This window comes from Nannobrachium achirus, assembly GCF_963921795.1.
Source record: "Nannobrachium achirus genome assembly, chromosome: 6".
Classification (NCBI taxonomy): domain Eukaryota; kingdom Metazoa; phylum Chordata; class Actinopteri; order Myctophiformes; family Myctophidae; genus Nannobrachium; species Nannobrachium achirus.
This window is the reverse complement of record NC_137815.1, coordinates 30,959,379-30,977,689: the sequence shown is the minus strand read 5'-3', so window position 1 is coordinate 30,977,689 and position 18,311 is coordinate 30,959,379. Positions and strand designations below refer to the sequence as shown.

The following is an 18,311-nucleotide window of genomic DNA, read 5'->3' as shown; positions in this document are numbered from 1 at the left end:
TCCTTATTTATCTCGCCACAGTAACGAAACCAAGCGAAACCTTAAAATTGTGGCCGGGACAAGACTCCTCCCCAACTCCACCCCCATGTGCCTTGCTCCCCATCGTTCTTCGATGAATTGAGTACACAGACAGACAGAACCCAAATGGAAACAAACAAGCCATAGGCATTCTTCTTGGAAAAAAATGGTTGCTTATTTCTCTCGTTAGATCTGGCAACACTGCAGGGGCCCCGTCCATCCGTCCGTCGTGCCGTGATGTCATCAGTAGACTAACTGGGGGCGGGGCTGTCTGAAGGAAAGTAAAAAAGGCTTTTCGACGTCAGACAGAGTTGTTCGTCTTGTTGTCTTTTCTTTCCGGGATTTCTAATCTTTTTCTTTTACACTGGTCGCCAAGTTTTTTGGCACAATTAAGTGTTTCATGTCGGAGCTCTAAAAGCTTTGATTTACGGCCATGTTTGTATTAGTATCGCTATTATAGACTCAAACCGGGTGGAAATGCTCTTTCAGGGACCGGCAGACGGACCCCCGCCGTCGGCGCTAACCACCACCGCTAGCCGAAGATCACAGGTCAGGAATAGGAGGACCATGATGCTAGCATGATGCTAAGCAGCTTAGCGGCACACTCAGCTCAGCAGCAGCACGTTTTTATTAACCAAGAGACCGCGAACGAAGTGTTTATTTTATAGTTTTTTTTTAAAAATCTCTACCAGCATATTTAGCCCGGCTGCTTGTTTGAACGACCCAATAACTTATCAGACAGACAGAGAGGCTAACAAACTGAACCCAGGAAGGAAGAAGAATCAATCAGTGTTGAAGAACAAGTGGAGGAGGAGAGGACTCACTGTTGAGAGAGACAGGCAGTATCCTCTGGGTCAACAACAACAATAACGATGCTGTCCAACGCGCAGAACCAGCCCCTGTTCCCCTCCAACAACACGCAGGGGAACCAGCAGCAGCAGCAGCAGAACCCCTCGTCGGGCCAGCAGCAGCAGAACCCGAACCCCGCCACCGTGGGTCAGTTCCTACAGTTCCACGTCAAAGCCCACCAGGGTGGGCTCCAGATCAGGAAGAACGCCATCACGGACGAGTACAAGGTGACCAGCCAGGTGCTGGGGCTGGGCATCAACGGCAAGGTGCTGGAGATCTTCCAGAAGAAGAGCGGGGACAAGTACGCCTTGAAGGTATGTGTGCTTGTTTGTTTGTGAATGAAGTACTGAACTGTCATGAAACTGTACCTTTTCCCATGCAATACGTCTAATAAACCTCAATCAAAAGTGGTTCCTGTGTAAATAAGCCGAAAAGCTTACTAGGATCTCCTTTAGTTGACCTTGTGTCAGTGATTTGTACTGTCATGAAACTGTACTTTTTGCTATGCAACCTTCTAATAAATTCTTCAATCAATCAACCAAACAAACATGACCCCAGGGCCAGGGTTCATCACCATTCTTGTTGTGGACAATGGACATACACATATTACCAGAATCAGAGCTATCGCCCTAAATGTAAACCAGTCCAGTGGTTTTCAACCAGTGGTCCTTGAGGGGGTTCCAGGTGGTCCCCAGCTAAATGACGGAGCGTTGATAACCAAATGGACCCTCATAGATCTTTAACTCTTGAGAGCGTAAACGGGTCCACTTGGTTTAATTTTACGCTCTCAAGAGTTAAAGTGTCGTTAAAACAACAGCTTTACTTACAAGAAGTCTACACAATTAGAGAATGTAAAAGAATTGTTATTTTGATCAACATTTTGCCTGTTTTATCTTTCCTATTGGTACCACATCAGTACAGCATGGAATTTATGGACAAACTGTTTTGTATACAATTCATCGAGACATTTAAAGACATATAATACACAAACTTGTCAACGCTAGGAGTAGTAAAAGTATATGTACAGAAAACGCAGAGTTATAATATTATAGTTGAAAACAACATGGCCTGTGGTGTTGTTGAAAAGTGAAATCACACTGACAGTGTGTACTGTAGTGGGCAGTCAGTCAGTAGGGATCGCTTTATCTCGTTGTGTGGTCAATGATTAATCAATGGAAGACATCATTGATTAACCTTTTCCCAGGCAATGTACTACAAATGAATGAATCGGTCTGCCTCGAACCTAAATAGTCCACTACTTCAGTATTCATTCATTTTCCTGCCTAGAAGAGAAAGAAACATATGAGTTTGTGACACTGATTGGAAATGTTATGCTACTGGAGTGCTGTAAATATTCCTCTCACTCTTATTACACAATATCACAATCTAATGAATCAGAGCGAGGGAACATCCTGTTGATGGTAGATGACCTACGTTCATAAGTGTGTGTGTGTGTGTGTGTGTGTGTGTGTGTGTGTGTGTGTGTGTGTGTGTGTGTGTGTCACACACTCATCCTCTCCCCAAATGTCTGGTGTAATCCTGTGTTGTTGCAGCGTGTCATGTGGAAACATTGGATAATGGTCAGGCATTAAGATTATTAACGATCATCTTTATAATTCTACATTAAACTCCACGCTGCCGGTGTAACTGGGTCTACTTATTACTTTGAGGTTCTTAGCCTTGCTGAGCCATGTGGCCCATAGGGCAGGAGGAGCCCATCTCCTCCTGTTTCTGTAGCGTGAGTGAGGCAGCTTGATGTACAGGTACATTCCCTGGACATGACGTTGGTATAATGTCGCAGGGTCTTCGTGCTGGGGGAGCCAATTCGGTACCATTTTTATAGTCTTTGGTATGTTGCCCCAACCTCCCAGTCTCAGGGTGGACACTTAACCCCTTTCGGGACCCTGTTTACCTTTTTTTGTAGGTAAGGCGGTATCCAGGGTCCCTTGAAAGTCGATCCACTCTCCCTGGTACAAACTGGTACCACTGTCCGGTCTCTGACAAATATAACGTCTCTAAAGTTTTGCATTCAAAATTTCAAAGATACTATGAGGTGCTAGATGCACTTTGCCAGCCAATTTGTTAGGTGTGGGAGGCAGGACATGGAGCGCGAGAGATAGCAAAACAACATTTTAAAATGTGGATTAAATATATTCACACAAGTTTCCGCAGTAGCCTACTGCATTTGGATGTATCTTTGAAAGATATGTTATATTTGTCAGTGACCAGAGTGGTACAGTGAGTAGTTCTCCCCTTGGACAGCTATGTGATATGTATTATGATGGACAGGACTCGAGTCAAAAGCCTAAAAGGGGTCTCTTGTCTTTGTTTTCGTACGTTTCGTTTTATGTCCTTTTTTGCATATAGACTAGTCACATTGTGTCTCTTTGCATAGGTCCTCGATGCAGGCTAGATCAAATCCTGGTTGGATTATTCAAATGGCTGCAATTTGAATATGAATTGAGTACGATTTGAAACACTTGTTGTTGGAGGTGTGTGAGGTGAAATCACGTGGTATGTTCGAGTTGAGTTGACCTGTTGAGTACTAGTCACTGGTCAGTGAAGAGAGACAACACCAAAAGTTGTTTGTCTGTCTGTGGTCAAAAGGGGAATACACACCGGCCGCGGACGGCACGCATCAAAAACAGCCGCTGCCGCTCCCATTATTTTCAATGAACACACCCACACCGGCGGTGACAGACGCACGCAGGCACGTGTCTTACGCCTTGCCTGCCGCTTCGATATGCCGCTGTTCTATTTCTTAGCACTTAGCGAGTGTCAATACTGCTACGCTATGCTGCGCAGCCGGTGTGTGCTCCCCTATAGACCACAAACAGTAGGAAAGCTAAATAGAAGAGACAATGAAAGACGTCATGCAGGATGAGACACTCATGTCTGAGTTCATTTATTAGGCTGGAAGTAGTGCGAAGGAAATTGGATTGTTATTTGTTGACTTGGCTATACTCTTCTTTCTTATCATTTCTGTCTGACTGTGTATCAGGAGTCTGAGACTCTGCTGCAGTGATTGTACACACATGTTGTTGTAGCTGATATGGTTGCTGTCGGGCAGAAACCTCTTATCTCCATATTCTAACTTATAGTCTTTTCCCCTAAAGTAACCACCCTACTTGATCATACTTCAGCGTCACACAAAAGTAGCAGATCTGTAAGACCGGTCCAGAAAGTGGTATGAAGCGATGCGTTTTGAGCTTGTAGATCTGCTAACTTTTGTGTCAGATCTCCCAGACTCCCTCCCCAGTCAGAGTTGTCAGTTTGAATGAATGTAGAATAATGTACAGAATTTCATTTGTAGATAGATTTGTTTAGGGTATCCACCTGTTTCCGAGGGAAATTACTGTAGCATTATTTGCAGGACACTTCCGGTTAACAGCAGACATACAAGCTCACGTTGCGTCGCAGATGCAACCGTTGTGAGCTTGTAGATCACACTCGGCTGCGGCGCCGGAAGCTCCGTCCAACTTCTGCGCAATGCACGATGGGATGTTGGAAACTTGTGGATAGATTTGAGTGGACTTAATTTAACTGACTACACTTTTTGTTATATCTAATTTTAAAAGTAAAAAGTAAAACCTCTCTCTCACAAATATGCCAGTGTGCCAGACTGCCAGTGATCACCCTCCCCTGTGCCCAATGTTGGCATTGTAATAGTTGGCATTAAGGTTGCTGTAAAGTATCAGTTTTGGACATAGGGGGTTTCCACTTGACAGAGACAATAGACTGTACCATTTATGAGCTCTACTATTAGTCACACACACACACACACACACACACACACACACACACACACACACACACACACACACACACACACACACACACACACACACACACACAGAGTAACTCCAGTGTTTTGTGATTATTAGGGATTTAGATTATGATCCATATGACACATGTATGTATATTTGAACAGCACATAAACCTATAACGTTTTGATTCATCTGACAGCCTCTGCACTGCAGTAAAATGCAGATTGAAGCTTTATTGAATATTGATGTCTCTCTGTGCTGGTGTAGAAGGACAGGCTGTAATATACTAGCCTATTAAGCTGATGCCTGAGCTGGGGACTTGTATTCACACTAATGTCCTGGATGTCTGGATGTCTGAGTCAGCCTACCTCCCTCCCAGTGGTGGAAGAGGAGAGTCAAATGTTGTACTTAAGCAAAAGTATCAATACTGTAAGTACTGATTTCGCAGAAGTTTCCAAATGTATAAAACGCTTTGAAAATGGCACATCTACAAGCTCACAACGTGTCACCTTAATAATAATAAACATCTACAAAGTACTGTAATTAGTGACTAAAGTCTAGGGAGTTGAAGTAAAAGTATCGAAATTTGGAAACACTTCACTGACTCGAGTAAAATAAAAAATCTCATGTCTGAGTTAATTTATTAGGCTGGAAGTGGTGCGAAGGAAATTGGATTGTTATTTGTTGACTTCGTCTTGGCTATACTCTTCTTTCTTATCATCTCTGTCTGACTGTGTACTTAAGTACGCTTTTGAAGTAAATGTACTTAGTTACTTTACACTGCTGCCCCCTTCTATCCCATGATGCTTTAGGCTGCCTAGTCAGTGCCTACTGTGCGTCAAGGCCAGGAATCTGGTGTGACATCATCACCTGCTGTCAAAACCTTCACTTGTCCCCTGAACCAAGATGTGTGCCAGTAATGATCCAGCTGAATGAGACACAGAGAGAGGAAATTGAATTGAGAGTGAGAGAGTGTGACTGTGACAGCTGCTGGGCTCTCAATCACCTGCTGCTATGCCTATTGTTGTCCTCCCCTCACACTAGCAGAGCAAGCTACGTGGATTAGTGATGTCACCGTGGGTTTGGGTTTACAAGTGTTTGATGTTAATGGTGACTTGACAGGATTTATTTAAGCTATTCGGTGCTGCTGAGATTTTGTGACTCCCAGAACCGAACCGAAATAAATTTGGCTCTAAAAGTGGAGTATGCATCGGCCCTAAAACTCACTGGAGTTTAGATGCATAGATGAGTCCCACTCACCTACACACACACACACGCACAGCGTCGCACACGCACACTCACACATGCACATAAGTACTAGCCGACGCCGACACTGCCGACGTCGAGCATCGTGTCAGCGCTGGGAATGTTCCTGTTTAATCAATGAAGGGTCCTGTTTAATCAATGAAGGGTGCTCAGTGCCGACGTCAACATCGGACGCCAAATTTGCCCCTGTTCATTTTTTGATGCTGGCAACACGCAGCGCTCCTGGTGGAGCCCTAGCCTTACATTTTTCTTGAACTTCAACGTTGGGGTGCTCAAGTGGTGCAGTGGTTAAAAATCCACCGCAGTGCATCCGGTTTGGACGAGTGTGTATAGGAACACATATGGCCCGTGTTCGGGGGAGGGAAGCCGGATCGGGGAGGATGATATTTGTCACAGGACGTACTCCTACGGGCTGGGAGGGGAGGGGGCGGCACCTGTCAGCAGGGAGTGTGTGACGGAGGTGCTACGTCCTCCCGGTGGGGGGTGTTTGACTGACAGGTGAGCCAGTAGGGTGCAACAGCAGTCACAACACAGTAGTGTGTGTGTGTGGGGAGGAATTACTGGTCTAAATCGGGGAGAAAGGGAGTACAAGAAAGAGCTTCAACATTAGACATTTTTGCCAAAGCTGTGATTCCATTCCCATCACCCAGCCTGGGAGCCTCTTGTTCAGAGAGAGAGGAGCTAGGCTTCTCATCACCACAAGCATTGTTTATTCCAGCTCAGCTCATTAGCAAAATACAGGGTAGATTTAGTAAATGAATAATAAAGAAAAGTAAATGGTATTCATACAAATAAGTGATACAAAATCATAGATTTTCCAAGGATAGGCTAATCTTTGATGTATTTTGGCACTGTGAAAGTCATGAATGTACTAAATGAAAATTGATTAGTAATTGATTTGGTCTCAGTCTCAAACTCGCTGGGCTTTTCATATTCTTCCCAGAGCAACAGACCATTGTGTCCATACGGGTTGATGCAAAATGTGTTGGTCTGACGGATCAGGCATATGGTTGGCTATAGATATTCATTCCAATTTTGAGCTGATTAAAGATGAGGCTTTAAAAAAACGATGTAGCCTGTATGGTGCCTGGTGGAAGTGTGTGTGTGTGTGTGTGTGTGTGTGTGTGTGTGTGTGTGTGTGTGTGCGTGTGCGTGTGCGTGCACTTGGCTTTCATTAGGATTATACCAACATATCTGCTGCTGTGTCACATGCTGATCTCCTTGCTGTGACCTACAGCTCGGCGTAATCTTTGTCTGGTCTGTCAGTGACATTAATAGGCCCAGTTATTGTGTGTCTGTGGGTCCGTGTGTGATGTGTCGTTTCACTTTGTGAAAGAAAAGGCCCTTGGCTATGAGGATAATTATCTGGCTGCTAATTTACGGGTTGTTTTTGTACTTAACCATCTCTCTGTCTGTCTCTTTCTCTCCTCCTGTCTCTGCCTCTCTCTGTGGCCTGTGTTAAGCTAATTAAGAAAGAAAAAAATCTTGTTTTTGTTTTGCTAAATGAGTTTCTGATGGGGCTCATTGCATATGGTAAAAAAATAAATAAATAAATAAAAGAACAAATAATAATATTAATAAGTCTCCCCAAACCCCATTTACAAAACCATACTGCTTGTGACACATTTCACCTGTATTTTCACAAACCCTGGCCTGGCTGGTTTGAGCCTCTATCAGAGTCCAGGGTGAAGAGCTATTCACTTCACCGCTCTAGCTATCACCTAAAAATACATAACAAAGCCTAGGTGATAGTTAGGAAACTACAACGCGGTGAGGTGGATAGCTCACCGCGTTGTAGCCCAAGGTCAACGTAACTGATGAAAGGCTTTTGCAGCGGATGGAGAGGAAGAAGCACTGTGCCATGTTAACCCTGTCATCATGAGACAGTGTGACCAAGGGAGGAAGGAAGGCACAAAGAGGAAGGAAGAGGTTCTCTCTCTCTCTCTCTCTCTCTAGGTCGTCCTCAGACGAGCCTTCCATCGTTGCTTCCAGTCATCCCGGTTCTCCATTCATCCGGCCAGCTCGTTCGTTGGTGCTTTGCCCTCCTGCGTCTTTCTTGAGTACATCCACATACTGTATGTTAGTTTGGGACGTCCTCGTGACCGGTGACCATGTGTTGGTTCCCACAGCACCAGTTTGCTTGCTGGCCGCTCCTGGTGTGTTTGGCAGTGTTCTGCAAGTCTCATTCTCCTGGCTGCTATTTTATCGCTCACCCTTAATATTCCAGCATACAGGTTTTTGTTGGTGACATGAGTACTCTTGCTGATGTTGAGCACTACACTTAAAACATTCTGGTGTAGCACCCGTCTAGAGATTTGGCTTCAGGGTCCAGCATTCACTGCCATATAGGAGAACAGACTCTACCATCGCATAGAAGAAGCTGAGTTTTCTCTGTTAAGGTCATAACTCCATGCCCTCCTCCATACCTTCTATAAAGTGGTTCAATCCCCGCTGACAGTTGGCATGTAATCTAATACAATGTTTCAATGTGGGGGCCAGGGACCCTCAGGGTTCCTTGTGGGGGTTCCAAATGGAACCTTACAGGTCTATAACTCTGAGAGTGTACAAATGGACCCTAGGTTCCATTTGTACAATCTCAGAGTTATGGGGGTCCTTGAAATTAAATTGCTTGAGAACCCCTGGTCTAATAAATGTCATTGACAACAGATGATTTGTCTATTGAGGTGTAGACGAATCCACAGAGTGGCAATCATAACTGCAGTGCTCTGTGTATTTGTCTATTGCTCAGTGCTGTGACTGACTATCATTTATGTTCTGCAGCGATTATACTTTTGATTAATCGAATAATCTAAAGCCTTTTTAAAAATATTATCATATTTTACGTTTTAACAAATCAATTAACCACTCAACCCATTAAGACCGGGAAAGCATGTGTAATTTTAGATTTTTATTTTATTTATATACACTATCAGTTTTTTCAGAAAGGATTTAGACTTTGAGTTTTTTTCGTAAATTAATGCCCTACTTGAGCATAGTTTAGTGTCACACAAAAGCATCAAAAGTAGCAGATCTACAAGATAAATTTAGATGCAGATGTCTCTGTGTGTCCAAAATCCAGTTGTTGTGCATCTGTAACTGGCATTCTGTACAGTACAGTTCACTAGTGGCAACTGTGCATCCAAAAAGGTGAATACAAATAAAAATAGCTGAGTCACATAAAAGCAGTTTGACCTGTTTCCTAGTGAAAGATCCAGAATGGTGGATGAATTCTTGACAAACGCTATATTCTGGAAGCAGAAATGGGACACAAGACCGTGTGAAGAGGAAGTGCTTCTAAAAGTAGGCCATAAGGCAGACTTCCCTTCCATGAGATCACATTCATGAGCTTTACTGTATGTTGTGTGTAAAAAATTGTCTGTCCGATCTGTCTTGTAGATAGATAAACTTTATTTCAGACACAAAATTAATGTCCACATAAAAAAGAGATACAAAACAGACAATAACCAACACAGAGATAGCCTGAGTACCAGACTGATTTCACTCCATAACGCCCAGATCAATTAAAAACATAAACATTTCCTCCAGTGTTTCCAGAAGCCTGAGGAAATACCTTGTATCACTCTGTGTGATCCCTGTTAAGGCCAAGATTAATACATTCTTTGACTCCATCAGTCTACGGCTACGCATCTAAACATAAAATTCATCGATACAGCAGGTAGATTACCAGTGACAAACATTTCACTTGCACCAGTAGTCCATCTTCAGAAATATTCGCAATTATATGCCACCTGAAGGTTTTTCATTTTTGCATTGCTATATCGGCACCACAAGTAGGCTCGGCTGTATAAATGTATATGTTACAGGGTAAATGGGTAACTCAGGGAGACCTCGGTAAGAGCGCTCGTTTTGTAGTTCACCACACACTAATCACCACCAGATGGCGACGTCAGCCACTGGATAAGAGAGTTACGTCACGCTTTGAACTCGCCGCAGACCGGAAGTGTTTACTCTTTATTTACTAGCCTAGCCTAGCCTAGCCTAGCCTAGCCTAGCCTAGCCTAGCCTAGCCATTAGCTCCATTGTAGTCACTTGGACAGGGCGTTTAACGTGCGCTTGCCCAGGCCTTACGGCCTGGGCATAAATATAACGATTGCATTCACCACGGCTTCGTAACTCGCGCGGCGCTCCGCCGGCCGCGCGGCCCTGGCCCGCTCTTCGCGGCCACTCGCGCCTGCGGCGCTCGGGGGCGAAGAGCAGGACCAAGGTCCGCTGGCCTTCGCGCCGCTTGGGGCTTCGTGGACCCAGGGGGGCCTCGTAACTCGTTTGGGCTTCGTGGATACAGGGGGGCTTCGGTAGCCGCTCGCAGTGTCGTGGACAATAGAGCGGCGCACCGCCTGGAGTACGTTGTATTGGCGACCGCTTGCTCCGCCCCGTGCCGCACCACGAGTGCTCCGCGTCTCGAATGCCCTGGTTCTCTTTAAAACCGTGACATATATACACACTAGGGTTGTGCGGTTTCCATTTTTTCTTAACCTCGGTTTAGGCCCCCCCCAAAACCCCGGTACACGGTTTTACACGGTTTTACAATCGTATAGATTTTAACGTGATAAAAAAAAAAATCAAAGTGCTTTATTTATAAAGCAGATACAAAAGTTACCCACAAAAATGCAGTAAATACTATTGGGCTGTACTAAAATAAATTGTAAATAGCCCAAGTCAATTTAATTTGTCATAGGTTAAAAAAGTCCTTGTCACGACACTGTATGTAAAAAAAAAGCAGCTGGGTTGGGCTGCGATATCTGAATTTCCCCCGCGGGATAATATAGGTAACTATTATTTTATTATATTATTGTTGTTTTGTTTACAGTTGAGTGAGAAAACAATGTTGCACATTAAGTTAATCATTTGGGGACCACCCAAAATCATTTTGGGACCTCTCTGGGGTCTCGACCCACAGATTGACAAACGCTGAAGCATTTGCCTGGCTGCAGTACTGCGTCAGAGGTGTCAATTGGGTATGGCAAGCTATGGCAGCTGCCATACCCTTGGCTACAGGGGGAAATAATAAAATGTACTGTAATCGTGCCCGTTGCTAAGGTATGGCAACCTGACTGGTGTCTTGCACACGCGCGAGGGCGCGCATGCAAGACACCAGTCATGTTGCCATACCTTAGCTTTTTCTGAATTGACGCCGCTGTACTGGGTGCTGTGTCAAGCGGCAAGCGCACAGCACACACTGCATAGTAAACACTGATGGAGTAGAAGACTTCTTAAAAGTTTTTAGATTAATATAAGACAATTTGCTTGCATACAGCCGCGTGCCGTTCTGCATCGATTCACTGACGTCACATAATTGTTACTTTTAGCCTACGTTTGTTGTTGTTTTTCCTCCTGAAGGAACGTGGCTAAATCGTTAGCATGCTAGCGCTTTAGCCCCGTTCCTTTAGCCTTGGAGGAGACGAGAGGCATACAAAAATAGCTGATCTACAAGCTTGTGGCTCGTCGACCGTGCAACGTGTTGTGAGCTTGTAGATCCACCGTGTTTAGCTTCAAGCTAAGCCTCGTGCATTTCTTTAGAGACCAGGTCTCCCTCCAGTCCAGCTGCTACTATTATCTCTGTGTCTCCTCTCCTCCTTCAGGAGTGATTTCTGCTGCTTCCGTAAACACGGCAAATGCTGCAGTGACGCACATGTCACGTGACGGTTTTCGGTTTTGACTTACGAGACCGTCAACATTTTATAACACCGTATCAAACCGAAACACCGAAAAACCGCACAACTCTAATACACACACAGAGTGCAATAGGTAGATTCCTACTAGACTGTCATGTGTAGATCTGATACATTTAAAATGATTTGAATAGGAAGTGGTTTTATGTATTTTCTTTTCATTGCATTGTAAAATTCAAGTTACATTTTCTTTTCATATGGAAGTTTAATGTATAATAATACTCCATTTAAATAAATGTTTTATCTATGAAAAAGTCATTTCTAAAAATGTAATTAATTTCAAGTTAAATGCTCCCAATAGAACATCTTAAATTGTTTTTCAAATTGATTTCAAGATTTTGCACTTTCTTGTCAAAAACATTGTTATTTGATGGTCTAGGACTCTCTAAAAATTGGGATCAGCATCAGAACCCAAAATCTGGTTGGCTCTGATCTATTTGTAACCATCCACCTTCTTTACTATATATTACTATTACATTCAAGCACTTGTTTTCATGGCGTTCATATACACCTCCCAGAGCTCGACAAAATCGCTCTGTCTGCCCCTAACCACTTAAGCCGGTTTTCTATACCAGTTTTTAGCCCGACACTACACGACACGACACGACACTGCACTGCACCGCATTTTCATATGTAGGTTTTCCACTACAGTACAATATCCCCCCTCCCACTACCCTCCACCCTCTGCTCCCGAAAGAAAACGACACCCCTTTCTTCAACATATGGATCTAGGATCTTTCTCTGTAAACAAACACAACGGAGACGCTAACTTGCGCTAATTATTTTTAGAGATGTGGTGGACAATGTTTTAGATGCCACACACTCACACAGTTCTTCATGTCGGGATGTTCATGGTCAAATAATAACTTTATTGGCCAAACTATACAAAGAAGTAAGCTAATGTAGAGGCTAGTTGCGCTAGCATACATGCTAGCGCAGCTACAGTACAGAACATGTAGGCTAGGCTACTGTAGATTCTTTTCCCCATTCAACACATGCAGTTACAAATACAAACAGGAGACATCTCACTGAGATCTATATAAAATAACGGATGGCCGACGCATTGGCCATTGATAATTGCGACTCGCGACGTCCACTGTTTGTGTTGGTTAATTGCGACCGTAGGTCGCATTTACTATCAAACCCTGCACAAAGTGTAAGTCCGTCCGTCAGTCCGTCAGTCAGTCTGTCTGTCACACCTCACACGTCACACTCTTGCCCTGCTCATATCTCCGCAACCGTTGCCCCGATCCATGCCAAATTTTGCACACACACTCCTTACCTGCCAAACTACAACCTCCAAGGACCCCCGGAGCTCCAGGGACCCCCAGGTCCCTGGGGGACCCCCAGATGTAAAAAATGACCAAATGTGCTAAACTGACCAAATGACCACCCCAACGGGGCTGCTCACGGGGAATTCCCGGGGACCACCGACTCCTGGTGCTCCAGAACGGATGCAAAAGTGGTGGCGCCCCCAGTGGAGGACCCCCTACACTGCAGCTCACATAAAATGCCGTAACTCCGGCTAGGAGCGACCGGGACAGCCGGGGCCGGTACCTATTCGTCCGCCTTGCCGGCGCGGAGACCCCACCCCTCATTTCTCACATGGCCCTCTTCTAGCGCCACCATGAGGCCGATTCTTGCAAAACACATTTTTGGACACTGCTCCTACAATTTTTGCCCTAAAATCACGCAAATCGGTACACAGTATGTCTACACTCATCCCATCAACATGAATCTCTCCCATATAGCGCCACCTCCAGGCCGATTTTTAAAAACACATTTTTGGACACTGCTCCTACACATGTTGCCCTAAAATCACGAAAATCACTACACAGTATGTCTACACTCATGTCATCAACATGGATCAGGAAGATTTTGGCAAAACACATTTTTGCCCTATTTGTGGAGATAAGTGACCTACGGTCGCTTATCTCCCGATTAGGGAGTCTTACTGGTATGTTCTTCGTGCTTCGTGGTATCTCAACTGCAGGGCTGGGGAACACAATTCTGCCTAATCGACCTCTTTATAAACAGATATATAAAACAAACAGGCTTTGCTTTTATATTTGATTTGCAGCCGTGACTGCATAGTAACTAAAATCTGTCTGAAGTTGTTGTGTTGAAAGACACAGCTCAGCCGTGAGACTCTGACCAATCAGTATCAGCAGCATGTAGACGTCACTGATTTGGCCTCACTTGGCACAGCCCGGACCCACTCTAGAGTGGAGCTGTTTTAGTACCTCGTTTTGTACCACTTTCACATCACTCTACCCAGTTCCTTGTAGTGGAAAACCCGACACAAGTGTGTGGTGTGGGGTGGAGTGGAGTGGGGCCATGCATATGGAAAACCGGCTTATAGGTTAACCTCTCCAGCCCAATAGAGTTCATGAGTTCCCGATGCCACATCCTCAACGTTGGGGCATCAACACCTTTCCAGCATAATGCCACAACTCTTCTAGCTTGGAGAAGACCAAAGTCTAAGATTTTAGCTAGTTTCGCTGATTGTGTAAAGTTCCTTGGATGGATTCCGAGTATACAGAGTTTAGCACTTAGTGGAACTGTGATTTTAAAGATTCCTGAAAGACACTTTATGACTTCATTCCAAAATATTTGCATCTTAGGATAGGACACTCCCACATACAGTGAAATAAGGTACCTTTCTCAATTGAGCACTGTAATTGAGTACAGATATCTGGAATGTTGGCGGACATATGGTGGAGTTTGACAGGAGTGTTTTTATAGGTGCTACAGTGTGATGCAATTATTCTTGGATAACATAATTCTGGTTTTGACCAAAGATAGATAAATTGCATCAAGATGACTAGCTAAGCTCAAGAACTGCCACCTCACAGTGAAAATGAACTGCCACAGCATTTCTATTAACACTGTGTACAGGTCGACAAGCCTCCTACTTCTGCCATTGTTGTCCTGTCATTCACAAAATGAACCGATTTTTTTTTTACCTTTTTTTACATGGGCTGGCGTCATTTGGTTTCCAAACACATTGATTTTAGTTATGTTGCAGCTTGTCTACAACTTGATTCATGGTTTGCTGTGTGATCCAGTTCTGACAGAAGTAGACTGGTTTCCATGACTGTAGTCAAGGAAACCAGTCTAACCTGTAAGCCTGAGCACACAAGCACAGAGGTTAAAGTGCACTAGGTTCTGTGGAAAGAATATATGTATGTATGCATGTTCCTGTTCAGCTGTGGCTAGGGATGGGTATCTTTGGATCTTTATGAGTCTGGTTCCGGTTCTGCTTATCGGTTCCGGTAACTAACAGTTCCCTATTTCGGTTCCAAAAAGTTTTTTATTGTGTTTTTTTACACACAGAAACATAATTTGTGTTGTATAGGCTTGTTTAAATGCTTAATTTATAGTTATAATGTGCAAATAAATTGTATTTCAATGGCTTCAGGGATACTCTTATTCTGAAGAGATTGGAAGTCACTGGAAGCCAGAGATCGGCCACCGGTGGTCTTATTGCTGCGAGTGAAACAGCCTCAGACACATAGCCTTCAGATCAATGCCACACTGTCTTAAATGTTTCTGTAAACCAGACTTCATTGGGTTCTGTGTTGTAATGAAGCCACACTTTAGAGTGCTTTCTAGATCAGCCACTTTCGGCATGCAACACATCTTACGACGAAGTACAAGTCAGGCTTTACTTGTCTGGGAGGTGTGTGTTGGATCAACTTGGATGGACGAGGCGATTGCACACAGCGCTGCAAAATATACATCCAATGCAAGGGACAGTAGTTGGGAGCTCCCTTTGGAGGCATGCCACGTCCAATCAAACAAAACACGTTTACCTCAGCGTTTGGGATATGCTCTGTGCTTTTGTCTCCAAATTAGCGCGAGAACACACACAAGTGCCACACACACACCAGGAGTTGTGTGCTGTGCGCTTCATCAGAGAGAGTGAACTACTCGCTTTGATTGATTGAAGACTTTATTAGAAGTTTGCATAGGAAAAGGTACAGTTTTCATGACGGTACAGTTCACTGGTACAAGGTCACCTAAAAGGAGATCCTAGTAAGCTTTTCGGCTTATTTACACAGGAAACCTTTATGTATCTCATTTTAACATTGAATGACAGACAGATAGAACACCTATGCAGAGGATATCAATAGCAAAAAAAAAAAAAAAAAATGGTAGGTGGGTGTGTCTTGGTTCCTGCTTGCTTCCTTATTGGTTCCTGCTTGGTACCGAAATTTGGTACCCATCCCTAACCATGGCAGCTTCTCTCTTAGTTTTCAATACAAAAACGCTTGCTTGGCGTTGGTGCTGCTCGTGGCTCAAGTCTGATTCAGCCGCTTCACCTCTCTCATTTTAACTGTTTCTTCCTAACTCAATATTGGTGGCTGTAGGAGAGATGGGGAGTGACATGCGGCAAAGGTTGTCCGGATCGGGAATCGAACCGGCGACACCGCCAGGCATCCATGCCTATGTTGCAATGCCTAAGTGGTATGCGCCTGGAACAGTTGGCCAGCGGGCACCCCGAAATTTCAGATTTTAAAGGGATCAATATTGCAGTTTTTCAGCACGTCAACCCCATGCGTGGACTTAAGACTTCAAGATGGAACAAGGTGGGAATTTCCAAAACGGATCCATGGCAAGGGGTGTGTGTGTGACTGTTTGTGTGTGCGTGTGTGTGTGTGTGTGGGAGGGGGGATGCACTAAAGCAATGCTCGGTGTTGTTCCAGAGGAATGTGTGTGTCTTATCTCTAGTGACATTGGACTGAAGGGCTTAAGTGTTTGGCCACCACTGGTTTGGCAGCCAGGCAGGCAGGCGGGCAGTATGTGAGCTACTAAAGTCAGATTTATATACTTCACGGTGTGTCGCCTGTCGAAAATAGCCGACCCACTCACTCGCAACTCGTCGTGGATGTCATGTGACGCACTGTGAGCTTGTAGGTCTGTCTTTTCCAGTGTGCAACGGGCCATACATTAGGCTTGAGATGCACAAGCTTGCAATGCGTTATGGTTGACTGCATTTATTTTCTTTTCTCGTACAAATATGTTTCTCTGCTCTAATGTAGCACTGGTTATGAGCTGTGCTAATAATACTTTACTTACTACACTACTACACTCTGTCTCTCTCTATCTCTGTCTGTCTATCCATCCATCCGGAATAACCCCTTGAGATGCAGCATCTCGTTTTCGAGGGGGTCCTAAAAACATACTTAACCACTTTCATCCTATTTTGAGCATGTCATCTAGAGAAGGTGATGTCACCCCATTGAAGAAGGTCATTATCTAGATCAGTGGTTCTCAACCTTTTCAGGCCGCGACCCCCAAAATAATCATATTTGAACTGGGGCAACCCCCCCACCCAGACGAGCACTAAGAGTTGAGTCACTACATTTTATATAACACGGTTCTATTGTGAAAATAGCAGATCTATAGCAGATCTCACAACACCACGCGTTGCGAGGCGTTGTGAGCATGTAGATTGGCTATTTTCACAATTTCTGCAAATAATATTTCACAATTTGGCCAATGTTTTGTAATTTTAGAGGTATTCTAAAGTCCTTAAATTGTCACTTTAGAAATGTGCATATACCCTCTATACACTTAAACTTTATTTTGGTTTGTTTACTGTTGAGTGAGAAAACAATGTTGCACATTAACACATTCCCCGCCATTTAACAATACCTTCGTACTCTATGGTGCCTCTGGTCTCCATAGACTTCCATGTAATTCATAGTGCACGGATCATGCACACCCATGCCTAGATAATGCACCACGTGTGTCCACATTGCTCACAGCTTTCAAACAAAAAAATCCGAATGGAAATCCGTTCAGGCATTCATGAGATACAAGCCATTATGTTTTCCTAAAATGTAAACAAAGATGGCTGCCATGTTTGATAGATGGGGTTGCTATGGGGGTTAAACATGCAATTTCGCGATTTCTATCATGCCTACTACATTTTTTGGGGTCCAAAAAAAAATTTGAAAAAAAATTTTTTTTGAATTTTTTTTTTTTCAAAATGGCGGAAATTCTCGGGACTATCGGGCCTGGCAGGGAAAGACATTAAAATAATCTCGGGACTATCGGGCCTGGCATGCAATGAGTTAAGTTAATCATCTGGGGACCCCCCCCAAAATAATTTGGGGTCCCGACCCACAGGTTGAGAACCACTGATCTAGAGAAGGTGACGTCACCCCATTGAAGGTATTGGCGAAAACCTCAAGATGGCGGCGACACCTGCCCGTTGAAAGGTTCCTCAAGCTATATTGGCAAAAACAAAAAAGCAGATCTACAAGCTAGTTTCTTTCTACAGCTATTTATGATTTATGAGTTATGATATACCTAATAGTGCTCAAGTGGTTAAATGAGGCTTTAGGATGATTCTGATTAGTGTGGCATGTGATCTGTGTTGGAAAAAGTACCCACATTTCTTACTTAAAGGATGACTTTGCCTCTTTTCAACCTATATTCATATAATAGGTTCTCACTAATCTTCATAATAAAATAGCAAAAGGAAAAAATCTACTCGGTCCAAGTCTCTTGGGAGAGCTGTTGGAAGTTCAGAAATCCATGGTCTTGTGACATCATCGTTTGACAGATTTTTTTTTAAACAATATTTTTGTTATCGCGAGAACAATGGCTTCCACTTTACCATTGCAGTTTTTCAGGAATAGAAAGCCTGCATTTTCTATTAGCTTGGATTCCCCATCGATGATGTCATAAGACGATGGGTTTCTAACTT

General features: G+C 43.9%; 1 protein-coding gene across 1 annotated transcript in view; it reads left to right on the top strand.

The window, feature by feature from the left end:
* The first annotated feature begins 388 nt into the window (after positions 1-388).
* mapkapk2a (MAPK activated protein kinase 2a) overlaps positions 389-18,311 on the top strand; it is a 45,007-nt gene continuing 27,084 nt past the window's right edge. The window contains exon 1 of the mRNA XM_080729155.1: positions 389-1,181. Within this exon, the coding sequence (XP_080585281.1) occupies positions 891-1,181 (291 nt within the window). The 5' untranslated portion in view covers positions 389-890. The remainder of the gene's footprint in view (positions 1,182-18,311) is intronic.